This window comes from Eleginops maclovinus, chromosome 20 (genome assembly GCF_036324505.1).
Source record: "Eleginops maclovinus isolate JMC-PN-2008 ecotype Puerto Natales chromosome 20, JC_Emac_rtc_rv5, whole genome shotgun sequence".
Lineage (NCBI taxonomy): Eukaryota > Metazoa > Chordata > Actinopteri > Perciformes > Eleginopidae > Eleginops > Eleginops maclovinus.
In genome coordinates this window covers 30179239-30200544 of record NC_086368.1, presented here as the reverse complement: position 1 = coordinate 30200544, position 21306 = coordinate 30179239, and the positions used below count along the sequence as shown (strand labels likewise).

The 21306-nt window shown below is 46.8% G+C and overlaps 1 protein-coding gene across 1 annotated transcript in view; it reads left to right on the top strand.

The window, feature by feature from the left end:
• Window positions 1–729: 729 nt before the first annotated feature.
• LOC134883429 (DDB1- and CUL4-associated factor 1-like) overlaps window positions 730–21306 on the top strand; it is a 21595-nt gene continuing 1018 nt past the window's right edge. The window contains 31 exon segments of the mRNA XM_063911792.1: window positions 730–910; window positions 3069–3232; window positions 3322–3398; window positions 3585–3658; window positions 4218–4331; window positions 4425–4562; window positions 4968–5513; window positions 6568–6669; window positions 6750–6908; window positions 7106–7285; window positions 8087–8196; window positions 8302–8401; window positions 8485–8654; window positions 9122–9246; window positions 9590–9666; window positions 10302–10463; window positions 10562–10717; window positions 10880–11413; window positions 11499–11776; window positions 13254–13452; window positions 14577–14659; window positions 14744–14828; window positions 16736–16969; window positions 17546–17602; window positions 17604–17640; window positions 17828–17932; window positions 18108–18181; window positions 18408–18500; window positions 19742–19894; window positions 20093–20234; window positions 20583–21306. The exon segment at window positions 20583–21306 is cut by the window's right edge and continues 1018 nt beyond it. Of these exon segments, the coding sequence (XP_063767862.1) occupies window positions 3075–3232; window positions 3322–3398; window positions 3585–3658; window positions 4218–4331; window positions 4425–4562; window positions 4968–5513; window positions 6568–6669; window positions 6750–6908; window positions 7106–7285; window positions 8087–8196; window positions 8302–8401; window positions 8485–8654; window positions 9122–9246; window positions 9590–9666; window positions 10302–10463; window positions 10562–10717; window positions 10880–11413; window positions 11499–11776; window positions 13254–13452; window positions 14577–14659; window positions 14744–14828; window positions 16736–16969; window positions 17546–17602; window positions 17604–17640; window positions 17828–17932; window positions 18108–18181; window positions 18408–18500; window positions 19742–19894; window positions 20093–20234; window positions 20583–20644 (4584 nt within the window). The 5' untranslated portion in view covers window positions 730–910; window positions 3069–3074 and the 3' untranslated portion in view covers window positions 20645–21306.

The following is a 21306-nucleotide window of genomic DNA, read 5'->3' as shown; positions in this document are numbered from 1 at the left end:
TCATTTATTTATGGGACGTTTAAAATCCTGGACACTGTGACAAGTATTAATCAATAATCTGCATTTTAGTACGTTCATAAAACCAGTGTTATTGTGACAAAGCTGAAAACAGGGCTGTTTGTACGTGGTGCGTTGCTCCAGGGTTAGGGAAAACATCCAGGAAATATATAATGTATTAAAGTCTTTAAAATTACCCAAAGTTTGTCTGAAAAAAATCCCAAAAGTATTTAGATATTTTATAGAAAATGTCCTAAAAGCTGCCAAAAAAATTATGAAATATGTCTGGAAATTAAATCAATATTTTCTGAAACAATACGTAGAGAATGTACAAAAAAGAAAGAGTAGTGCATTGCTGTGGATTACATTAGCCAACGTTACATAAAGGAGTTACATTTTCAGAACAATATGTGAAAGAACTGCAAAAAGAAAACACTTTTTATTAAAGTCTGGAAAATTACCCAGAAAATATGTGAATTATTTCCAAAACTTATCTAAAATCCTAAAATGTCCCTCGAAATAAATAAAAACAAATATGAGGAAAATGTTTAAATTTAAATAGTTATTCTGAGTCATTGCTGGAGATGAATGTTCATCTGAGTCCCATGCAGAGGTTATTATTTATGCACAAACTAAACGACGCGATGTGGAAATGGCTCAGTCCCATTTCTGAACTACAACTCCCATGAGCAGCCTCTCCAGCTTACGTCATCACTTGCGACTCGGTTCTGTTACGCGACACGCAGCCGCCGGGAGAAGTTTTGAAAATAAACGTGACAGTACTTTTTCTTATTTTTTGCTCAACGCCAGATGTCAGCGGGGTTTCCTTTAAGACTCTGCGACAAACACTCCGAGCACCGGGTCTCTCTACGGGAGGAGCGAGCGGGAGAACCGGGAGCGGGGTCTCCGGCAGGTGAGGCTCACATGCTGCTAGCTGCTGACATGAGGCTGAGACATGCTGTCATACGTGTGGACACATGAACCCCACACAGAGCAAGGGTTAGAGGGTAGGTGATGTGCTTGTGAGTGGGGGGGGAGCTGTGGAACCGGAGGGGAGTCTGAGACCTGGCACCGTGTCACCGCGTTAGCAACAAGGTGACAACTTCTGAGGACTCAAGTACTGGAGCACACTTACTACTCCTGTACGCTGCTGTACACCTCTACAACTCAGACTGTAGTTCACCTGGAGTAAATCCAGCAGCTACCCTGCAGTATACAAAGCCAGTAAAGCCAGCTGCACCTTTACCAGCTCTGAGAACAACTAGAACATTCCGAGACATGTTGACTGTGTGACTGGAGCTTGGGTGCGCGTGATATTTTACCTCGCGTTTAGCTAAATGTTTATATTTCATTTGTGGATCCTTTCTGCACATCTGTAGATCACCGCTGGATTTAGTGAACGACCGACAGGTGTGTTCAAAGATCAAAGCGTTTCCAGGGCAACGAGAGACAGCTTGTCAGAGACTCTATTGACAGGATTGTTCCGCATCGTGGAGTCAAAGACTGACTCCAATCAGCTAGATATCAGAACCAGAGGAACACCTGAGCACTCTGTTAGCTCCATCTTTCCGTTTGAATCATTCTAAAACAGATCAGAGATATTATTCTGAAATGGACCAATCAGACAATGAGTACTTTTACTGTCGCTACTTTAAGTACATTTAGAGGAGAGTACTTTCTACTTTCACTGGAGGAACATTTAGAATACTTTTACTGTGACAGAGTATTCCTACACTCTGGTACTTCTACTTTACTCAAGTACAAGACCTGAGTACTTCTACTTTACTCAAGTACAAGACCTGAGTACTTCTACTTTACTCAAGTACAAGACCTGAGTACTTCTACTTTACTCAAGTACAAGATCTGAGTACTTCTACTTTACTCAAGTACAAGATCTGAGTACTTCTACTTTACTCAAGTACAAGATCTGAGTACTTCTACTTTACTCAAGTACAAGATCTGAGTACTTCTACTTTACTCAAGTACAAGATCTGAGTACTTCTACTTTACTCAAGTACAAGATCTGAGTACTTCTACTTTACTCAAGTACAAGATCTGAGTACTTCTACTTTACTCAAGTACAAGATCTGAGTACTTCTACTTTACTCAAGTACAAGACCTGAGTACTTCTACTTTACTCAAGTACAAGACCTGAGTACTTCTACTTTACTCAAGTACAAGACCTGAGTACTTCTACTTTACTCAAGTACAAGACCTGAGTACTTCTACTTTACTCAAGTACAAGACCTGAGTACTTCTACTTTACTCAAGTACAAGACCTGAGTACTTCTACTTTACTCAAGTACAAGATCTGAGTACTTCTACTTTACTCAAGTACAAGACCTGAGTACTTCTACTTTACTCAAGTACAAGATCTGAGTACTTCTACTTTACTCAAGTACAAGACCTGAGTACTTCTACTTTACTCAAGTACAAGACCTGAGTACTTCTACTTTACTCAAGTACAAGACCTGAGTACTTCTACTTTACTCAAGTACAAGATCTGAGTACTTCTACTTTACTCAAGTACAAGACCTGAGTACTTCTACTTTACTCAAGTACAAGACCTGAGTACTTCTACTTTACTCAAGTACAAGACCTGAGTACTTCTACTTTACTCAAGTACAAGACCTGAGTACTTCTACTTTTACTTTTGGTACTTTAAGTATATTTTGATGCCACTGCTTTTACTTGAGTAACATTTACTTGTACTACACTCTTGTACTTGTTCCTGAGTCTGAGTATTTCTCCCGCCTCTGGTCGGCTGTTTCTGAGCAGCTGTCCCCCCCGGCAGAGGACACCTGTTGTGGGTGTAGAATCACAGCCCCCCCCCCCTCCCCCCGCTGCAATGATAGAGAGGTCTGCTGAGGAGAGGGAGGGAAATCAAACAGGAGTGAGGGTGACTTTACAGAGTGAGGGTCTCACGGGGGGGGGGGGGGGGGGAGCACTGAAAGCTGCTTAGAGTTATTTTCATGTCAAAATAAGAGAACTCCTTCCCTCTGGAGGGATTTTAGCCTCTGCAGACCATTGATATGCATTGATTGGGTCCTCCTCTTCCTCTCCTCCTCCAGGCAGCGATGTCCTCCCCAGGAGAGGATCCCCCCCCTGCGGTCACGTCCTCGGCGCTGTCCGCTGCGGTGGCGGTGGACGCTAAAGCAGATCTGACCGCTCTGCTGGACGAGTGGGAGGAGGCTCAGCGGGGGACCACCGAGACCCTGGTGTCCATCCTCACCCGGTGAGCAGGGGGGGGTGATTGACTGTATTACTGTAGATAGACTCCGGCCAGACTTTGTTTTTCTGGACGCATCTCCTCTATCTCTGCAGGATCTCCGAGCTGATCGAACGGGAGACGGCAGAATATCACAAAGCAGACCCCGACCCGTTTGACGACCGGCATCCAGGTTATCACGCCTCTCGTAACATGCTGTCTTTATTCCTCATCACAATGCAAACAGGCTTTAGACGCACCAGACTTTGCAGCTGATCGTCATGAATATACTTAAACGCTTTGTGATGTGTGTGTGTGTGTGTGTCTGTGTGTGTGTGTGTCTGTGTGTGTGTGTGTGTGTGTCGGTGTGTGTGTGCAGGACGGGCAGACCCAGAGTGCATGCTGGGACAGCTCCTGAAGATGCTCTACATGAACGATGACTTCACGAACGCGGTGAGGACTGCTGATACTTCTCTATGCACTCACACCTCAGAACCAAGTCTTAAGAACTTCTTACCTCCGAAGGGATCACAGGGAGCGTCTGCAGACCATTGACATGCATCCTCATCTTACTGGGGGCGTCGCTCTCAAACCAAAACGCTGATTTTCCCAGTGAAATGTTAAAGTGATGCCAGAAAACAATCTCTCTGTTGGTCAGAAAGGGTTTCCTGAGTCCAGAATATGGAGATGGTGTCAGATAGTGGCAAGTTTTGGTCGCACCCCAAGTCCTCTTCTGATGTAAATGTACACTCAACCTTAAAGAGCAGTTAACTGCCAATAAAGAAAGAGAAATACCCAGTAAATAAAAGTCTGGAACATTACCCAAAACAGGTCCCAAAGAATTCTGGAAATAAGTGAAACATTTCCAAATATTATTTAGTAAGTGCTCCTAAAAATATTCAAAAAATAGGTGGAATATTTCAGAAAAACCGGTTAACATTTTTAAAAGGCAGCGTTAGTATTGGGCTAGAGCGAACAGTAAGCATGTTAAGTGCCGTGCTTGGTCTCGCAGCTGCTGGATAACTACATCATGACGAGCCGAGAGCTGGAGCTGAACACGGGCGCCTGCCGCCTGCTGCAGAACATCATGCCGGGCCTGGAGACCGCCGTCATCTTCCAGGAGAAGGTAGCGTTTACAGCTCGGTGTCAAAGAGCGCTCATCAGATCTGGAGTAAAGGTGATCCGTCGGTGCACGAGTTAAAGTTCTGCTGTCCTGCAGGAGGGTCTGGTGGAGAGGCTGTTCTCCTGGGCCCGGGAGGCCGAGCGGCCGCTCTGTGTTTACTCCACCGGGCTGCTGGCCAGAGCCATGAGCAACCAGGAGGTAGCAGCCAGCTACAGGGAGGAGAACGCTCTGCTGGTAACACACACACACACACACTCACACACACACACACACTCACTCACTCACTCACTCACTCACTCACTCACTCACTCACTCACTCACTCACTCACTCACTCACTCACTCACTCACACAATCAATGAACACTCACTCACTCACACACACACACACACATATATACACTCACTCACACACACACACACACACACACACACACACACACACACATACTCTCACTCAGTCTCTCTCACACAGACACACACACACACACACAGACACACACACACACACACACACATTGAATGATCTAAATGTAGACATCCTGCTCACAGAATAAAAACAGTTTCTATAATACACAACATAAAACGTCCCGAATGAAAGATCTCACTCTGACAGACGATTCATAACAAGAGTTCCTCCAGGTCCCGCTCATGATTCAGCGCCTGCATGAGCTGCAGACTGAAGACGCTAGAAGCCACGCCAAGACCCTCCCTCAGGACTCTCAGGCCCCCGAAACCTCGCGCGCCTCCACAGACCAGCTCCACAAAACAGCCGAGGAAGAGGAGGGAGAGAAGAAGCTGGAGGAGGAGGAGGACGGACAGAGCAGCGCCGAGTCTAAACCCGTGTCCCGGCTCTGCTCGGCCCAGAAGAACGGAGGCAAGACGAGACTGCTGCCGGACTTTGTTTACAAGGCGAGGCCTGATCCTGGAGGAGGAGGAGGAGGAGGAGGAGGAGGATTGGGGAAGAGACGAGCGCTGCAGGAGAACGGGAGGAAGGTCAAGCAGAAACTGAACTCTAGCATGGCGGAAGAGGAAGAGGAGGAGGAGAAGAACGAGTCCGGCAGCGCCTCCTGGTCCGAGATGAGCTCAATGGTGATCGGCTCCGACTACCAGCTCTCCCCGCTGAGCTCCGCCACGGAGCAGAGGCTCATCCTGCAGTACCTGACCCCGCTGGGAGACTACCAGGAGGTGAGAGCAGGGAAACCCATCCTGAACCAAGTGAGTCCTTCAGAGGACGCATGCTGCTACTTTAAAGAGTCCTCTCCTGCTGATGTTCAGGTGTATATCAGTATGTAGTGTCTCTACTTTAAAGAGTCCTCTCCTGCTGATGTTCAGGTGTATATCAGTATGTAGTGTCCCTACTTTAAAGAGTCCTCTCCTGCTGATGTTCAGGTGTATATCAGTATGTAGAGTCTCTACTTTAAAGAGTCCTCTCCTGCTGATGTTCAGGTGTATATCAGTATGTAGCGTCTCTACTTTAAAGAGTCCTCTCCTGCTGATGTTCAGGTGTATATCAGTATGTAGTGTCTCTACTTTAAAGAGTCCTCTCCTGCTGATGTTCAGGTGTATATCAGTATGTAGAGTCTCTACTTTAAAGAGTCCTCTCCTGCTGATGTTCAGGTGTATATCAGTATGTAGAGTCTCTACTTTAAAGAGTCCTCTCCTGCTGATGTTCAGGTGTATATCAGTATGTAGTGTCTCTACTTTAAAGAGTCCTCTCCTGCTGATGTTCAGGTGTATATCAGTATGTAGTGTCTCTACTTTAAAGAGTCCTCTCCTGCTGATGTTCAGGTGTATATCAGTATGTAGTGTCTCTACTTTAAAGAGTCCTCTCCTGCTGATGTTCAGGTGTATATCAGTATGTAGAGTCTCTACTTTAAAGAGTCCTCTCCTGCTGATGTTCAGGTGTATATCAGTATGTAGTGTCTCTACTTTAAAGAGTCCTCTCCTGCTGATGTTCAGGTGTATATCAGTATGTAGAGTCTCTACTTTAAAGAGTCCTCTCCTGCTGATGTTCAGGTGTATATCAGTATGTAGTGTCTCTACTTTAAAGAGTCCTCTCCTGCTGATGTTCAGGTGTATATCAGTATGTAGTGTCTCTACTTTAAAGAGTCCTCTCCTGCTGATGTTCAGGTGTATATCAGTATGTAGCGTCTCTACTTTAAAGAGTCCTCTCCTGCTGATGTTCAGGTGTATATCAGTATGTAGCGTCTCTACTTTAAAGAGTCCCTCTCCTCTGCAGCTGCTGGCTGTCTTCATGCAGATGGACACCCGCTCCTTACTGATGAACTACATCGACCTCAGGAAGACCAGCAACGTGCAGCTGATCTTCGACGCCCTGCTGGTGAGTCTGACCTCCTCATTAACCCCTCCCTGTCCTTTAACCCCTTCAGTGCTGTGACAGTCCTCCTCTCCTCTGCTCAGTACCTGGCCTCGCTGCTGCTCCATAAGAAGTTTGCAGCGGAGTTCATCACTCACGGAGGAGTGCAGAAACTCCTGCAGATCCCGAGGCCCTCGATGGCAGCAACCGGAGTATCTCTCTGCCTCTACTACCTGGCGTACAACCAGGACGCCATGGAGAGGGTACGCTTAACGAACTGAAGCTGCAGACATTTGAGAAGCAGGAGACCTCTGTGGATAATTAGTGAAACATATCCTGAATTGGATCTTAAGTTATCCGAGAATAGGGTTAGCATTCGTTAGCCTTTAGCTCGTAGCCAATCCAGAACTGGGTTATTTGTGGGTGTAATCTGACTCTGTGTGTGTGTGTGTGTGTGTAGGTGTGCACGCTGGCGGACGGCGTGCTGTCGGACACGGTGTCGTACGCTCTGTGGCTGCTGGAGTCGTCTCACGCGTCGGGGGTCTGCCACGCCACCATGTTCTTCTCCATCTCCTTCTCATGCAGAGCCGTGCTGCAGCTGTTCGATCGCCACGACGGCCTGCGGCGCCTCGTCAACCTGGTGAGAGTCCGGCCCTCCATCCAACGCTACCTTAAAGTCCCTCTGCAGCTCAGAGAGTCCTGTTGGGAAGCCAGAGATGTAGAGATGTATAGTAGGGGGTCTCCAGCTCATAGAAACTGCCGGATGCTAACCTGCGTATATTGGGCATTTAGCATAATTAGCACAATTAGCATATGCAGGCAGTAGTTAAAAAATTCTTTGCTGATATATGGACAATTCTGGAGTGGTTTTGGAGGTTATTGAGGACGCTGAATGTATTTCTGACATGTTTATGATAGATAGAAGTACTGTATTGACATTTTTGCATTGCAACAAAAAGACAGAGGCATTGTACATCACAATAGAAATAAAATATGTACATATCGGAATAAAAATATACACAAAATCTAAACAAAACCCAACAGGCTGCCACCTAGCACGGCTCAAGAGCTGGAATGAATGATCAGAAATGGCATTTTTCAGTCCCCTCAAACCTTAAAGTCGACCCACTTGGAGAAAAACTATGTCCTCTTCCTGGTTAAAGCTGCCTGTTTTGATCCTGAAAGGTCAGTAATGGATTCAGCATCCTCAATAACCTCCAAAACCCACTCCCCCAGGGTTCCAGGTTTGAGTACAGAAGTGAATATCGGATTTGAAGGGCTCTTGGTAACACCGCTTCAATAAGCCGCCGCCTTTTGTTTCATTTATCTGGGCTTAGTGTTTCACCATGAACACCAACCAGAACCAGAACCGGACCATCAGGGCTTCAATGGGAGAAAGTGTGTGTATGATGGAGGATTTGCGATCCCTCTGTGTCCGCAGGTGAGCACTCTGCAGATCCTGAACACGGAGAGCGAGGTGTCCCTGATGAGCGACGACCAGGTGTTCTCCAACAGACAGACGGCCAAACACACCTGCATGGCCCTGCGCAGGTGAGGCGCTCAGGAGAGAGTCTTTGAGCTTCTTGAAAAGCTCTCTGAAGCTCTTAAATGTCTGTACGATAACACTGATTGATTGATGATTGATAATTGCTGCAGATATTTTGAGGCTCACCTGGCAGTGAAGGCTGAGCAGGTCAAGCAGTCTCTGCACACCTCAGACGGAGGATCCACCGTCCCCAAGCAGCCCTTTTATAAGGTAAATTAAGAATGAATATAATAATGTGTTTGGTGCTCCTCCTGCTCCGCTCTGTACTGTATGTGTATTCTTTGTGTCTGCAGGCGTACACGTACACCAGGGAGCAGGTGATCGAGATGATGGAGTTCCTCATCGAGTGCGGCCCCCCTCAGCTGCACTGGGAACCCATCGAGGTTTTCTACAAAATGTCATGCGTGCCTCTGATGCTGCAACTCATCTCCACGGCCTGCGACTGGAGGACGTACTACGGCAGGTAGGGAGGCGCGAGTACGCTGCACGAGGGGAGGGAGGTCCAGAGGTGGTGCAGAGAGGTGTGGGTGAGACCAAAGAGGAGAAAGTTCTCTTTGGTCTCCCTAATATATGTAAACATCAGTAGGGTGTCCACAGTGTAGAAAACACAATATAAAATGTACAGAATAAATTAAAATACACTGTAACTTATTATAAAGGACATGGAACAGGAATAGATTATTTTAAAATGTATTGGAAGAAATATATATATACAAAATACAAAACAGACATTTGTTAATACATTTTAAAAATAATATGTATTAATTTTCAACTCAATAATCATTATAAATCACCCGATATAAAAGATTTAGACTTCAGTTACACCGTCTCCCGTCCAGCGTTACACACTTTGGCCACTAGATGGCGACAATGCACCTCAAACTGTGTGTGTGTGTGTGTGTGTGTGTGTGTGTGTGTGTGTGTGTGTAGGAGCGACACGGTGCGCTACGCTCTGGACATCCTGGCCATCCTGGTGGTGGTTCCTAAAGTCCAGTTGGTGCTGGCCAACACTGTGGAGGTCCTGGACGAAACCCGGTCTCCGGTCTCCACTGTGGGTCAGTACATCCCTCAGAGTGTCTCCCTGTGGATCAGGATGTTGTTATGATGATGATGATGATGATGATGATGATGTGCTTATAAGGTAAATAATGCATTTTATAAGATATTGAAGGTGTTTTTTAATAAGATTTCTAATATATTCATAAGGTTAATGAAATATTTAAAGGAATCTAATGCATTTTATGAGTTATTCAGTGAGTTTTTATAAGGTATTTAATGTAATTTATAAGAATTTAATGTAATTTATAAGGTATTTAATGTAATTTAATGTAATTTATAAGGTAATTTAATGTATTTAATCTAATTTATAAGGTATTTAATGGTGATGTTCTGCTGCAGGTATGAGCATCATCCTGGGCGTGGCTGAGGGCGAGGTGTTCGTGAACGATGCAGAGATCCAGAAGTCTGCTCTGCAGGTGAGAGAGCGCTTTGATCAGTGACTGTGGGTCTGGTCGCGACAAATGACTGTAGTTAATGGTTGAGATTTTTAAAATAAATGGACATTTGTCTCAATAATGCTCGATAAGCCTTCAGAGTTTTGGTGCTAAAGAAATGTTCAGCACGTCAATGTTTGGTATCTTTTGTTTAGGACAACCTCACCTGATAGCTAACATGCACAACTACACATTTTGAAAGCTGGAATTGTATTCAGGGGATGTCCCTGATAATGTAAGAGTTTCATGAACCTATATACACATTTTATTTCACTCATTACTCAAAGGAAGAGTATCGTATCTTCAAAACTCTAAATCTATCTAACCATATCTCAACCCTCAATGTTTGTCTCTTTCCTTCGTCTCTTCGACTCTTAGGGTTAGCAGGAATCCAAAATAGTGCTCTAACTTTCCTAATGACTTCATGACTGAGCAATAAGAGTGTTTTGTGTAAACCGGTAATGAATGAATGCGTTTTACCACAAGATGGTGAAAGTGGTAAAAAATCGCACATGCTAAATGTTAGCACGTTAGCTCGTTAGCTCAGTGCAGCCTTCTGGAAATCTCTGTTTTATAATTTTCCACCGATCTCTACTCATCCCAACTCTCGCCCCCAGGTGATCATAAACTGTGTGTGCGCTCCGGACCAGAGCTTGAACCCTGGGGGGGGTTTTGCCGCCGCCCCCATCCGGCTCTCCCTCCTCTCCCAGCATCCCCCCCCCACCCCACACGTGCTGGCCCACATGTGGCAGCTGGTGCAGAACAACAACGGCATCAAGGTAACGATCTTCAGTCTGCGTTACTTTAGATAATGAGGGAGAGTTCTGCAGTGTCCGGGGATAGAGCTTAAAAATATGATGACCCCCCCCCCCCACAGGTGCTTCTCTCGGTGCTGTCGGTGAAGATGCCAATCACAGACGCAGATCTGATTCGCGCTCTGGCCTGTAAAGCTCTGGTGGGACTGTCCCGCAGCGCCGCCATCAGACAGATCATCAGCAAACTGCCGCTGTTCACCAGCAGCCACATCCAGCAGGTACACACACACACACACACACATACACATACACACACACAAACACACACACAGCCCAATGTTAGCCGCCTTTAGCTTAGCGGTGGTCCTGTGGAATAAAGCGTCAGTATTGTAGTATTGTAAACGTCTGCACCACAATGTATTTTTCTCCCTCCCCCCCAGCTGATGAAGGAGCCGGTGCTGCAGGACAAGCGCAGCGAGCACGTGCGTTTCTGCCGGTACGCGGCGGAGCTGACAGAGCGGGTGTCAGGGAAGCCCCTCCTCATGGGCAGCGACGTCTCATTAGCTCGCCTGCAGAGGGCCAACGTTGTCGCCCAATCACGCATCACCTTCTCCGAGAGGGAGCTCCTGGTGCTCATCAGGAACCACCTGGTGGCCAAAGGGCTGCACGAAACGGCCGGCACGCTCGTCAGGGAGGCCAACCTGCCCCCCCACTCCTCCTGCGTCACCCCTCCCCCCGTCGCCTCCCCCGTGATCCACAGGACTCACCGCTCAGCCGCTCGTGCTTCTCCCGCGTCCTCATTGGCTGTGGCCTCGTCCTCCGCCACTCCCTCTCGCTCCAACCCTCACCCCTCCCCGGCCCCCGCCTCACAGGGTCGGATCCTGTTCTCTCGGGAGCGCCCGACGCCCACCTGCTCCTCGGGGCGGAAGCTCCGGGCGCTGAGGCAGAAGTCGGACCACGGGGCGTTCATCCAGGTCAGTGCGGAACTTTTTTATTATTATTGCACAACTCTTTTTATTCCTCATCGCTCAGAGCAGCCTCTCCCCCCCCCCCCCTCAGACTCCGGCCATGAAGAAGCAGCTGGAGCGCCACCTGCCCTCCCCCCCGTCCCTGGACAGCATCATCACGGAGTACCTGAGGGAGCAGCATGCCCGCTGCCCCAACCCCGTCACCACCTGCCCCCCCTTCTCCCTGTTCAACCCGCACCGCTGCCCCGAGCCCAAGCAGCGGCGCCAGGCCTCGCCCAACTTCACCGCCCGCCTCGGCAGCCGGGTGCTCTACCCCAAGTACGGGGGCGTGGACCGGGGTTGTCTGGACCGGCATCTGATCTTCAGCAGGTAGTACACTCTCTCTGGGGGGTCGCAGCTTCCTGCAGCTTTCAGTAAACGCTGCTCATGTTTCCTCAAGCTGCTGAGCGCTCTCTAAATGCTGCATGTGATGAAGAGCTTTTATGTATGCATCCTTTCTGATGCTGCAGCACGTTCCTCCTGATGGAAGAGGCCCCGTAGATACGACTGTAGTCTCAGCAGGAGATAGAAGGTGTACGCCGGTCTGAGTCCGGGTTAGCTTTATTTAGTTTGTTTATTTCTAGCCTTGTAAGATTGATGTTTTAGGAATTGGAAAAGGCAAGAGGAGAGTTCATTAATTGTCCAAACAACAATTTCTATGGTAATTATTCAGGAGAAATGTCAGAAAATTCTTTTCTCAGTTTCTCTTTTGGATAAAACCAGGAATTTAAAGACAGAACTTTGAAATTCAGGATACTGAGATCACTTTTATGAGCTTTATAAGAAACGGTTGATCTATTACATCACACTTATTAGACGCGTTTATTGAAAGCGACCTTCATACTTTCAAGACTGAGGGCAACCCCCACAGGAGCAGCTGGGGGTGAAGGGTCTCAGGGACATGCTGACTGCGGTGGGACTGGAACCAGTGCTCCCCTGATCCACAGATCAATGCACTATCCCACTGGGGATTTACAGGGGTCCTTAGACCCACGTGGCATACAAGGGAAGACTTCCAAAGAAACCCCTCGACTAGAAGAGGGCGTCTCTCCCCAGGACAGGCAATAGTTTCTGTGTTTATAGAATAAAAAAGATGAATATATTTAATAATTAGAAGGAGTGCTTCACAATGCTGAGGGAGAAACAAAAGAGAAATGAGACGACTAAAATACATTTACGAACCAAACAAACTGAGAGCTTTGTTTAAACCGGTCCAAGACCAGGGGCTCTATCGGCGGGGCGGGGGGGTGCAGGAATGAGTCCTAAACCTGGAACTGAGTCAGCAGCTTAGTTTAGGATTTGGTGCATGCTAAAACACAGAAGAAGATTGATATTCTCAGTAAGAAACACATGTATCAAGAGGAGCATATCAGACTTTAAACTATACCGAATAATAATATCATTTTGGAGAATACAACGGAAGGCGTCTCCTTTCTTTTGCTATTTATGAATGAGCGTAGATCCTGCAGGAAACCAGGTGGACTAGCTCCATTAATACATGCGCGTTTACAAGTGTGGAAGGTACTACTTTTACACGCTAGTCTGGGACAATTTCTCCGCCATTTTTTAAAAACAGTATTCATTCACGTTTTAACTTTAGAGTTTTTTTGGGAGTTCAGATTTCTGTCTTTATAAAACATATTGTTGCTTTGGGAGTGAAGTGTTTTTCACAATGCTATGAGAGAGAAAGATATAGATCCAAAAACAAAACAAACTGGGCAGCTTTGTTTTAAAAAGACGGTCCAATATGAAGAAGGAGGAAGTCACGCTCTACCCGGTGCTGTTTTTCCTCGGTGTGTGTGTCCAGGTTTCGCCCGATGTCGGTGTTCCACGAGGGCGACGGAGACGAGAGCGGCTTCACCTGCTGCGCCTTCTCGGCCCGCGAGCGCTTCCTTATGCTGGGAACCTGCTCGGGTCACCTCAAGTTCTACAACGTGTTCTCCGGGGAGGAAGAGGCCAACTACACCTGCCACACCTCCGCCATCACACACCTCGAGCCCTCCAGGGTGCGTACGATGAGGTTTCCTCATTAGATGGAGAGATATTTTCCTCGAGTTAAACTCATTCAAAATATACAATAAAAAAACGATATAATACAAATAAAGATCAGCAGCAGTAGCAGTAGCAGTAGCAGTAGCAGTAGCAGTAGCAGCAGTAGCAGCAGTAGCAGCAGCAGTAGCAGCAGCAGCAGCAGTAGCAGTAGCAGCAGTAGCAGCAGCAGCAGCAGCAGCAGCAGCAGCAGCAGTAGCAGCAGTAGCAGCAGTAGCAGCAGCAGTAGCAGCAGCAGCAGTAGCAGCAGCAGTAGCAGCAGTAGCAGCAGCAGCAGCAGCAGCAGTAGCAGCAGTAGCAGCAGTAGCAGCAGTAGCAGCAGCAGTAGCAGCAGCAGCAGTAGCAGCAGCAGCAGTAGCAGCAGCAGCAGCAGCAGCAGCAGCAGCAGTAGCAGCAGTAGCAGCAGTAGCAGCAGTAGCAGCAGCAGTAGCAGCAGCAGCAGCAGTAGCAGCAGCAGCAGTAGCAGCAGCAGCAGCAGCAGTAGCAGCAGCAGCAGCAGCAGCAGCAGGCGTATACAAATTCACAATAGAAAGGACACATATCTCTAAATAATGCACATTATGAAGATCAACAATGGATAGAAAATCTACTATTTTGATAATTGATTAATTGGAAAAGTAATTATTCGTCCCAAAAATGCCAGAGAATGTCCTGATTAGTGAGAGAAATGGAAAATGACATCCCTTCACTGTGATGGAGCCTTAAAGACCAGGGAAACACACTGGAAATCTAATGTCTGCTCTATTTTCTGACACTTTACAGCCCAAAATGTAATCTGGATTACAATCAGCAGATTAATTAATGAGAATAATTAACCTGCTGATTTAGTCTGACCTTCAACGTATCATCTGCTTTAATGAGTAACTGTGTGTGTGTGTGTGTGTGTGTGTGTGTGTGTGTGTGTGTGTGTGTGTGTGTGTGTGTGTGTGTGTGTGTGTGTGTGTGTGTGTGTGTGTGTGTGTGTGTGTGTGTGTGTGTGTGTGTGTGTGTGTGTGTGTGTGTGTGTGTGTGTGTGTGTGTGTGTGTGTGTGTGTGTGTGTGTGTGTGTGTGTGTGTGTGTGTGTGTGTGTGTGTGTGTCAGGATGGTAAACTGCTGCTCACCTCTGCTTCCTGGAGCGTGCCGTTGTCCGCTCTCTGGAGTATAGACAGTGTCTTCAGCCTCAAGTAAGACTCTCTCTCTCACACTCACACACACCTCTCAGATCTCCCTGTTTCTCACTGTGTGTGTGTGTGTGTGTGTATTCTCAGTAACTCGTTTGTGGACGATCACTACGTGGAGTTCAGTAAACACTCTCAGGACAGAGTCATCGGCACCAAGGACCAAGTGGCTCACGTAGGTCTCATGTCGTCTGCTCCACACATCAAAATACAAACAATATTGAGTGGGCATGGAAAGTGTAAGGTCGGCCATTTGTCACAAAAATATGCAACCAAATTTCAATGAAATAGCACAACTACGTGACGCAAAGAAAAATAATGACCCCCCACCCAACCCACCCAACCCACCCAGACCAATCTAACCAAAACTAAACTAACACAGCACAGTAACATAAAGAAAGAAAAGGGAACATGAAAAAGCAGCCCCATGCACGCCTGCCTGTATGCAAGGGGATGCATCCAAAACACAATGGAAATGATATAGACACACATACACACACTCACTCACTCACTCACTCACTCACTCACTCACTCACTCACTCACTCACTCACTCACTCACTCACTCACACAAACTTCAGGGGAAAGAAGGAGTCACAAGGGGTGATGATAGTTAAGGTTAACAGGTCCGGGCCTGGAGAGAGGCAGGTAGGATAGCCCACCTATCCAGATCATTCTTCAGGGTTTTGTGCATTTCCAAAACGTCCTGAGCTGTAATGCGATGCAAAGAAGGGAAAATCTTAATTCCAAGATATTGAAAGTGCTGGACAACAGGGACATCAGCGGGGAAAGGCAGTGCTTTCGCTGAGTCCTTCAGAGGCAAAAGAGCAGATTTGGACCAGTTGATCTTAAATCCAGAGTGAGAGCCAAACTCCTCACACATTGATAATAAATTTGGTATTGACTGAATAGGATTTTCCATAAAGACTTAAGACATCGTCTGCAAAAAGAGCTACTTCATGTTCCGTATGAACAATCGAAATGGGGTTTATGGAGGTAGACTGTCGTATCATTTGAGCCAGGGGTTCGAGCGAAAGGGCAAAGAGTGATGGGCTCAAAGGGCAGCCCTGTCGTGATGACCTAGTGACAGGGAACGGAACGGAAAACAACTGCCCAGTTAGAACTTGTGCAGTGGGGTTAGAGTACAAGACCTGAATCATACGGACAAACCCTTTCCCAAACCCCATAGTTTCCAGTACAGACCACAAAAAGGACCACTCCAGCCTATCAAAGGCCTTCATGGCATCAGGCGACAGCACGGCTTGTGGGACTTTTGCATCTTTTGCAGAATCAATTATGTGAAGAAGTCGCCTAACATTGTCAGAGGCAAGTCTGGACCTGATAAATCCTGTCTGATCACAATGAACTAAAAATGGCATAAACTTTTCAATACGCCGCGCAATTAGCTTTGCGTAGATGTTGAGGGCCGCATTTAACAAACTCAGGGGTCTGTAACTAGCACAGTCTGTGGGGTATTTGTCTTTCTTTAGGAGCAAAGATATAAGGGCTGTACTGACATCTTAATTGACGCTTTGATCATGTCTAGAAGTGTCACGTGAGCCCTCCACACATTCTCAATATTCATAACCGTCTGTAAGCTATCCTTCATTATTTCAACGTTTCTTTTATTCTATTTTCTTATATTTTAAGACAGATTCTTCTTATTTAACTTCTGTATTCTGGTCCCTTTTATTCTTCATTACATTATACAACATCTATATCAAACACAAACACTGTCGCCTTTTTAAAATGTGTCATCAAAGATATATTTATTAATGAGAAAATCAAATCACCAGGTCTCAGAAACATACTGAGCCTGTCTCTGATTCGGCTGAAACACCAAACACATCATCCCATAACCCCCTCTGTTTCAGCCCTGATTGTGTGCTGTAGCTTTAAATGCTAATGAGCTGCTGCTGGCCACGCCCCCTCTGAGAGGTGATTGGTTTAAATAAACACAATGGTGCTGTAGGAGGAGATCCAGGTGCTGAGGTGGGCGGGGCTTACCTTGGTTGGTTATTGGCTCATGGTGACATCCCAGAGTGGATGTAGAAAAGACATGAACCGTGTTGATATCCCTGCAGATCTACGACATCCAGACGGGCGTGAAGACCCTGACGCTGAACGACCCGGCGCTGGCCAACAACTACAAGAGGAACTGCGCCACGTTCAACCCCAGCGACGACCTGGTGCTGAACGACGGCGTGCTGTGGGACGTCCGCGCCTCCAGAGCCATACACAAGTTCGACAAGTTCAACATGAACATCAGCGGAGACTTCCACCCCAACGGCCTGGAGGTCATCATCAACACCGAGATCGTATCCTTACTGCCTGCTGAGAGTCATGAGGGGTGCAGGGATGAGTCCTTAACCTGGAAATGAGTCAGCAGCTTAGTTCAGTTCTCAATTAAATACAAGGATCTTTACAAGTCAAAAGTACATATATCAATACATATGTTAAGGAGTATTTAAGCACTTTGAAATATACAGAATATATACTTTTTGAAGATTCAAGGGAAACAAACGGCGTCTCCTGTCTATTTATGAATGAGCTAAATTAGCTTAGCATAAATCCTGCCGGAAACCAGATGGGCTCCATTAAGATATGCATACAGGTGCGTTTCAAAGTGTAACGTACGTGCTTTTTGGCGCTAGTTAAAAAATATCCAAAGCCACATTTTTAAACCATTCAGTGTTATTTTAGATTTCTGTCACTATACGCTCCATCTGTGGAGCACTGACAGAGCTTTTGGAAGTAAAGATGATCTGAGCATCAAGTCTTGTAAGAGAACAGCTGATTGAATCCAAATCTGCGCCTGTCAGAGGATGGGCCGAAGGTAGGCTCGGTGTCAGTGAGGTGCAGGTGTGCCGTTTTGACCTTGACCGCGGCGTCAGTGGGACCTGAGGACGTTCCACCTGCTCAACACCGTCCCCGCTCTGGACCAGTGCAGGACTGGTGTTCAACAGCAACGCCACCATCATGTATGGAGGTGTGTGTGTGTGTGTGTGTGTGTGTGTGTGAAAATGAAGCAGCAAATGTGTTTTTTATTTCTTTTCATTAGTAATTAAAGATACTTGATTAATATATTTGAAGCACAAACAGAAATTGTTGATCAGTGTGTGACATGTTACGCTTTACCCCCCCCCCCCCACACACACACACACACACACACACAGCGATGCTACAGGCCGACGATGAGGACGACGCCATGGATCAGCAGATGAAGAGTCCCTTCGGTTCCTCCTTCAGGACCTTCGATGCCACGGACTACAAGCCCATTGGTAGGCTGCACTTCCTGTTTACTGCACACTGAAATCTCATTGGTCGATGACCCCCTGCACCCTGCAGCTGGATGAACTGGCCTGGTCTTCATGAGATGTGTTATTAATAATGCAGTGTAAAATAAAAAGCTCCAGCAGATTTAGGATTGATACTCAGGGTTTGTTTGTTCTTCAGCCACAGTGGATGTGAAGAGGAACATCTTTGACCTGTGCACCGACACCAAGGACTGCTACCTGGCCGTCATCGAGGTACGGTGTTCAGAATGACTTTCCATCTTTGGTTTCTTGCTGGAGATTTACCGGCGCGATCATTTATGTTTTTACTTTTGTGGCGATCTGGGTTACTAAATAGTCTAGTGGCCAGCTTAGTGAACCCCAAGGTTTGGGCTACACTGCAGCTGTTCCTCCAGCTGATGACAAACGTACACCTCTCCCTGTCCTCAGTCAGAAACACCATCACTGTGTGTGCTTTCAGAACCTGGACACGGTGGGTCTGGACACGGTGTGCCGTCTTTACGAGGTGGGGAGACACAAACTGGCCGAGGAGGGAGACGACGACGACGACCAGGTGAGACGCAATCTGAGTGTTGGTTTTTCATCCGGCTGAAGTTTTGCAGCTTTTATATAAAATCAAATCAAACTGTATTTGTATGAGTAACACACAGCGTTGTGATTAAAAGGGACACCTAATACCCACGCATACATCTATATTTAAATAACAGTAAAACAAGATGAAGTTACAATAAAATAAGAATACAATTACCTTTTAAAAAAGAAATACAATCACAATAAATGAGTGCTGCACGGTGCACCGGTACTACAACGGTATCGCGACACCCTGCCGTTAAAAGCAACGATTCCCCGTTTCATCAGTACCGGTATTTAAGAAGCACTGTTTTAATAGGAGCTGTACTTCCTGTGTGTGTTCAGCGCTCTGCTTCCACTCCCTGCAGCCTGCCTGCAGTGCCCCCCCCTCTCTCATGCACGCTCCAGCTGTCATATCATGTGGCAAAACGAGAGCATGGCTGCGAGTGGGAGTGCTGTTGTCGAAGCGACTTGGCTGTTGACTAAAAGACGCAAGAAATGAAACTTGGAAATATCTTGGTTTCATCTCTGCTGACGGAGAACACGCAGCTCCGCCCACACACACTCCAAGTGAAATACCTGACACACTAACCTATCTGACCTAACTCTGGAACTAGCTGAACGAGTTATCGGTATGTTTGTTCTTCACTGTCGGGACACTCAGTACTGGATCATTGAGCTGCAGGAGAAAGATACAACTGGCTGTCAGGAGAGGGAGAGAGGGAGAGAGGAGAGAGGAAAGAGGGGAGAGGGAGATGGGGAGAGGGGAGAGAGGGAGGGGGGAGAGAGGGAGAGGGGAAAAGAGAGTACTCCGTTCATGGTGTTATGATCCAGTTACTGTGAACTGTTGAATAATGCAGTTCATCTTCTATCAGCAGTTTGTTTGTTTTTCTCCAGGTTTGAAATAAAGACATTTAGGACGTTTCCCCTTTTTTAAGAACAGTATCCAAATCGCAATTCTTGACTCGGTATCGAAACAAAGATGTTGGTATCGTGACAACATTTCAATAAAACAAGAATAGAGTCTGATTCAGGTAAAGCCAAACTTAGATACCTAAATATGAGATCAAAAACAGGTCATCTCACTCCTTGATAATAACTCGTTAAGCTCATAATTGGTTGTCTTCATTCATAAAAATGCTTTTGAGTTTCCCCATGTTTTCTGAAATGAAGGCCTTTCTTGGATAGAAGTGTATCTGTAATGCGTGTCATGTGACCCGGCAGGACGATGAGGATCAGGACGGGGACGACTCCTCGGACTCGGATGACGACGATGACGATGACGATGACATCGACACGGACCCGCTCATCGAGGAACTCGCCGGCGACGACAATCCGGAGAACGACGACAGAGGACACATCCCCACGGACCAGGAGGTGAGGAGCCCGAGTTTATATATAACGCTGAATGCATTACGACACACGCTTACATGTGATCTACATGCTACCTGGAACACGGGTCATCCTCCTACAGATTTAGAGTGTGTCGTTTGACTTAATTGATTGGATGTTGAGATGAACTCCCCCTCCTAGTTTAGAAAGCGTTGTCAGTGAGCTTCTGTCTCCTCTCCTCAGATTGCAGATCTTCTGGGCAGCAACAGTGACGACAGTGATGATGACGACGACGACGATGATGATGAAGATGCTTCAATAGACTCGGACCATTCGTTCAGAACCAACGATGGATCCGACTCCTTTGATGACCCCTTTAACTATTGTGAGTGACATCATCACTGTCTGTTCAGAAAGCCCTCTGTCTGAAACCAGAGCCCAGTCTGCTCTGATTGGTTAGCTAGGCCGGCTCTGTTGTGATTGGTCAACCCGCTTAGAGATGTCCCGCCCCCTTAGCCTGTCACTTACGCTGTGTTGGAGCGCTAGCCAATAGAAGCGCGATGTTCTGGAAGTAAACGAAGGAGTCCAATGGAGGGTGGGGGGAAACAGGGATTTCAGCCTCTGCAGACCCTTTACATGCACTCAACCTACAGAACACACACATGTGGAAGAGAGACTCTTTTTTACCTTTGAAAATAACATCCCTGCTCTATTCCACATTGTGTGTTTGCAGTGAACCTGTCCGATGATGAGAGTCGGGCCCTGCAGGCGCTCGGCGACAGATGGTTCTCCTGACCGGACTACACATACTATAAAACCCCCCCTCCTTTTTAAAGCACCATCCCTCTCTCTTAAGGCGAGTTGACTGTGAACCCGCTGAGGGAATGTCCTGGAGGACGACCGGGACGTCTGTGAGATCTTCTCTATTTTATTTTGAGAGGAAGGACGGTGGTGATGAATAAATATTTCCCAGAGTTCTTTGGGCTCGACCTGCTTTCTGCTTCCTTTCAGTAGGAGACATTATTTGTGTTGTTAAGCCCCCCCCCCCCCCCCCCCCCCCATGGAAGGAGTTTTACATATTTTTCTGCCCGAAACAAGACGTCTTTTCACGTCGTGAGATCAGAGCAACTCCTTTCCCCACCTGGATGTCTAGAAGAGCCCCCCCGTCAGTCAGGATTAATCTAAATGTGAACTCTGCAGCTTCAGAGCGATGCAGATATAGAAACTCATGCAGCATTTGGAGAACATCCAGCAGCTTGAGGAAACATGAGCAGCATTTACTAAAAGCTGCAGAAACCAAATGTTTCTGAATGAGTTCTGATTTGTGTTTCTGTATCTGCGTCCTTTCTGAAGCTGAAACACACCGAAAATATTAAGATCCAAGAACAACAGCTAAAGATATAATGATTAAAAGCTGTTTGGAGGGTTTCTTCTCCCAGTTGGATCACACAGGTTAA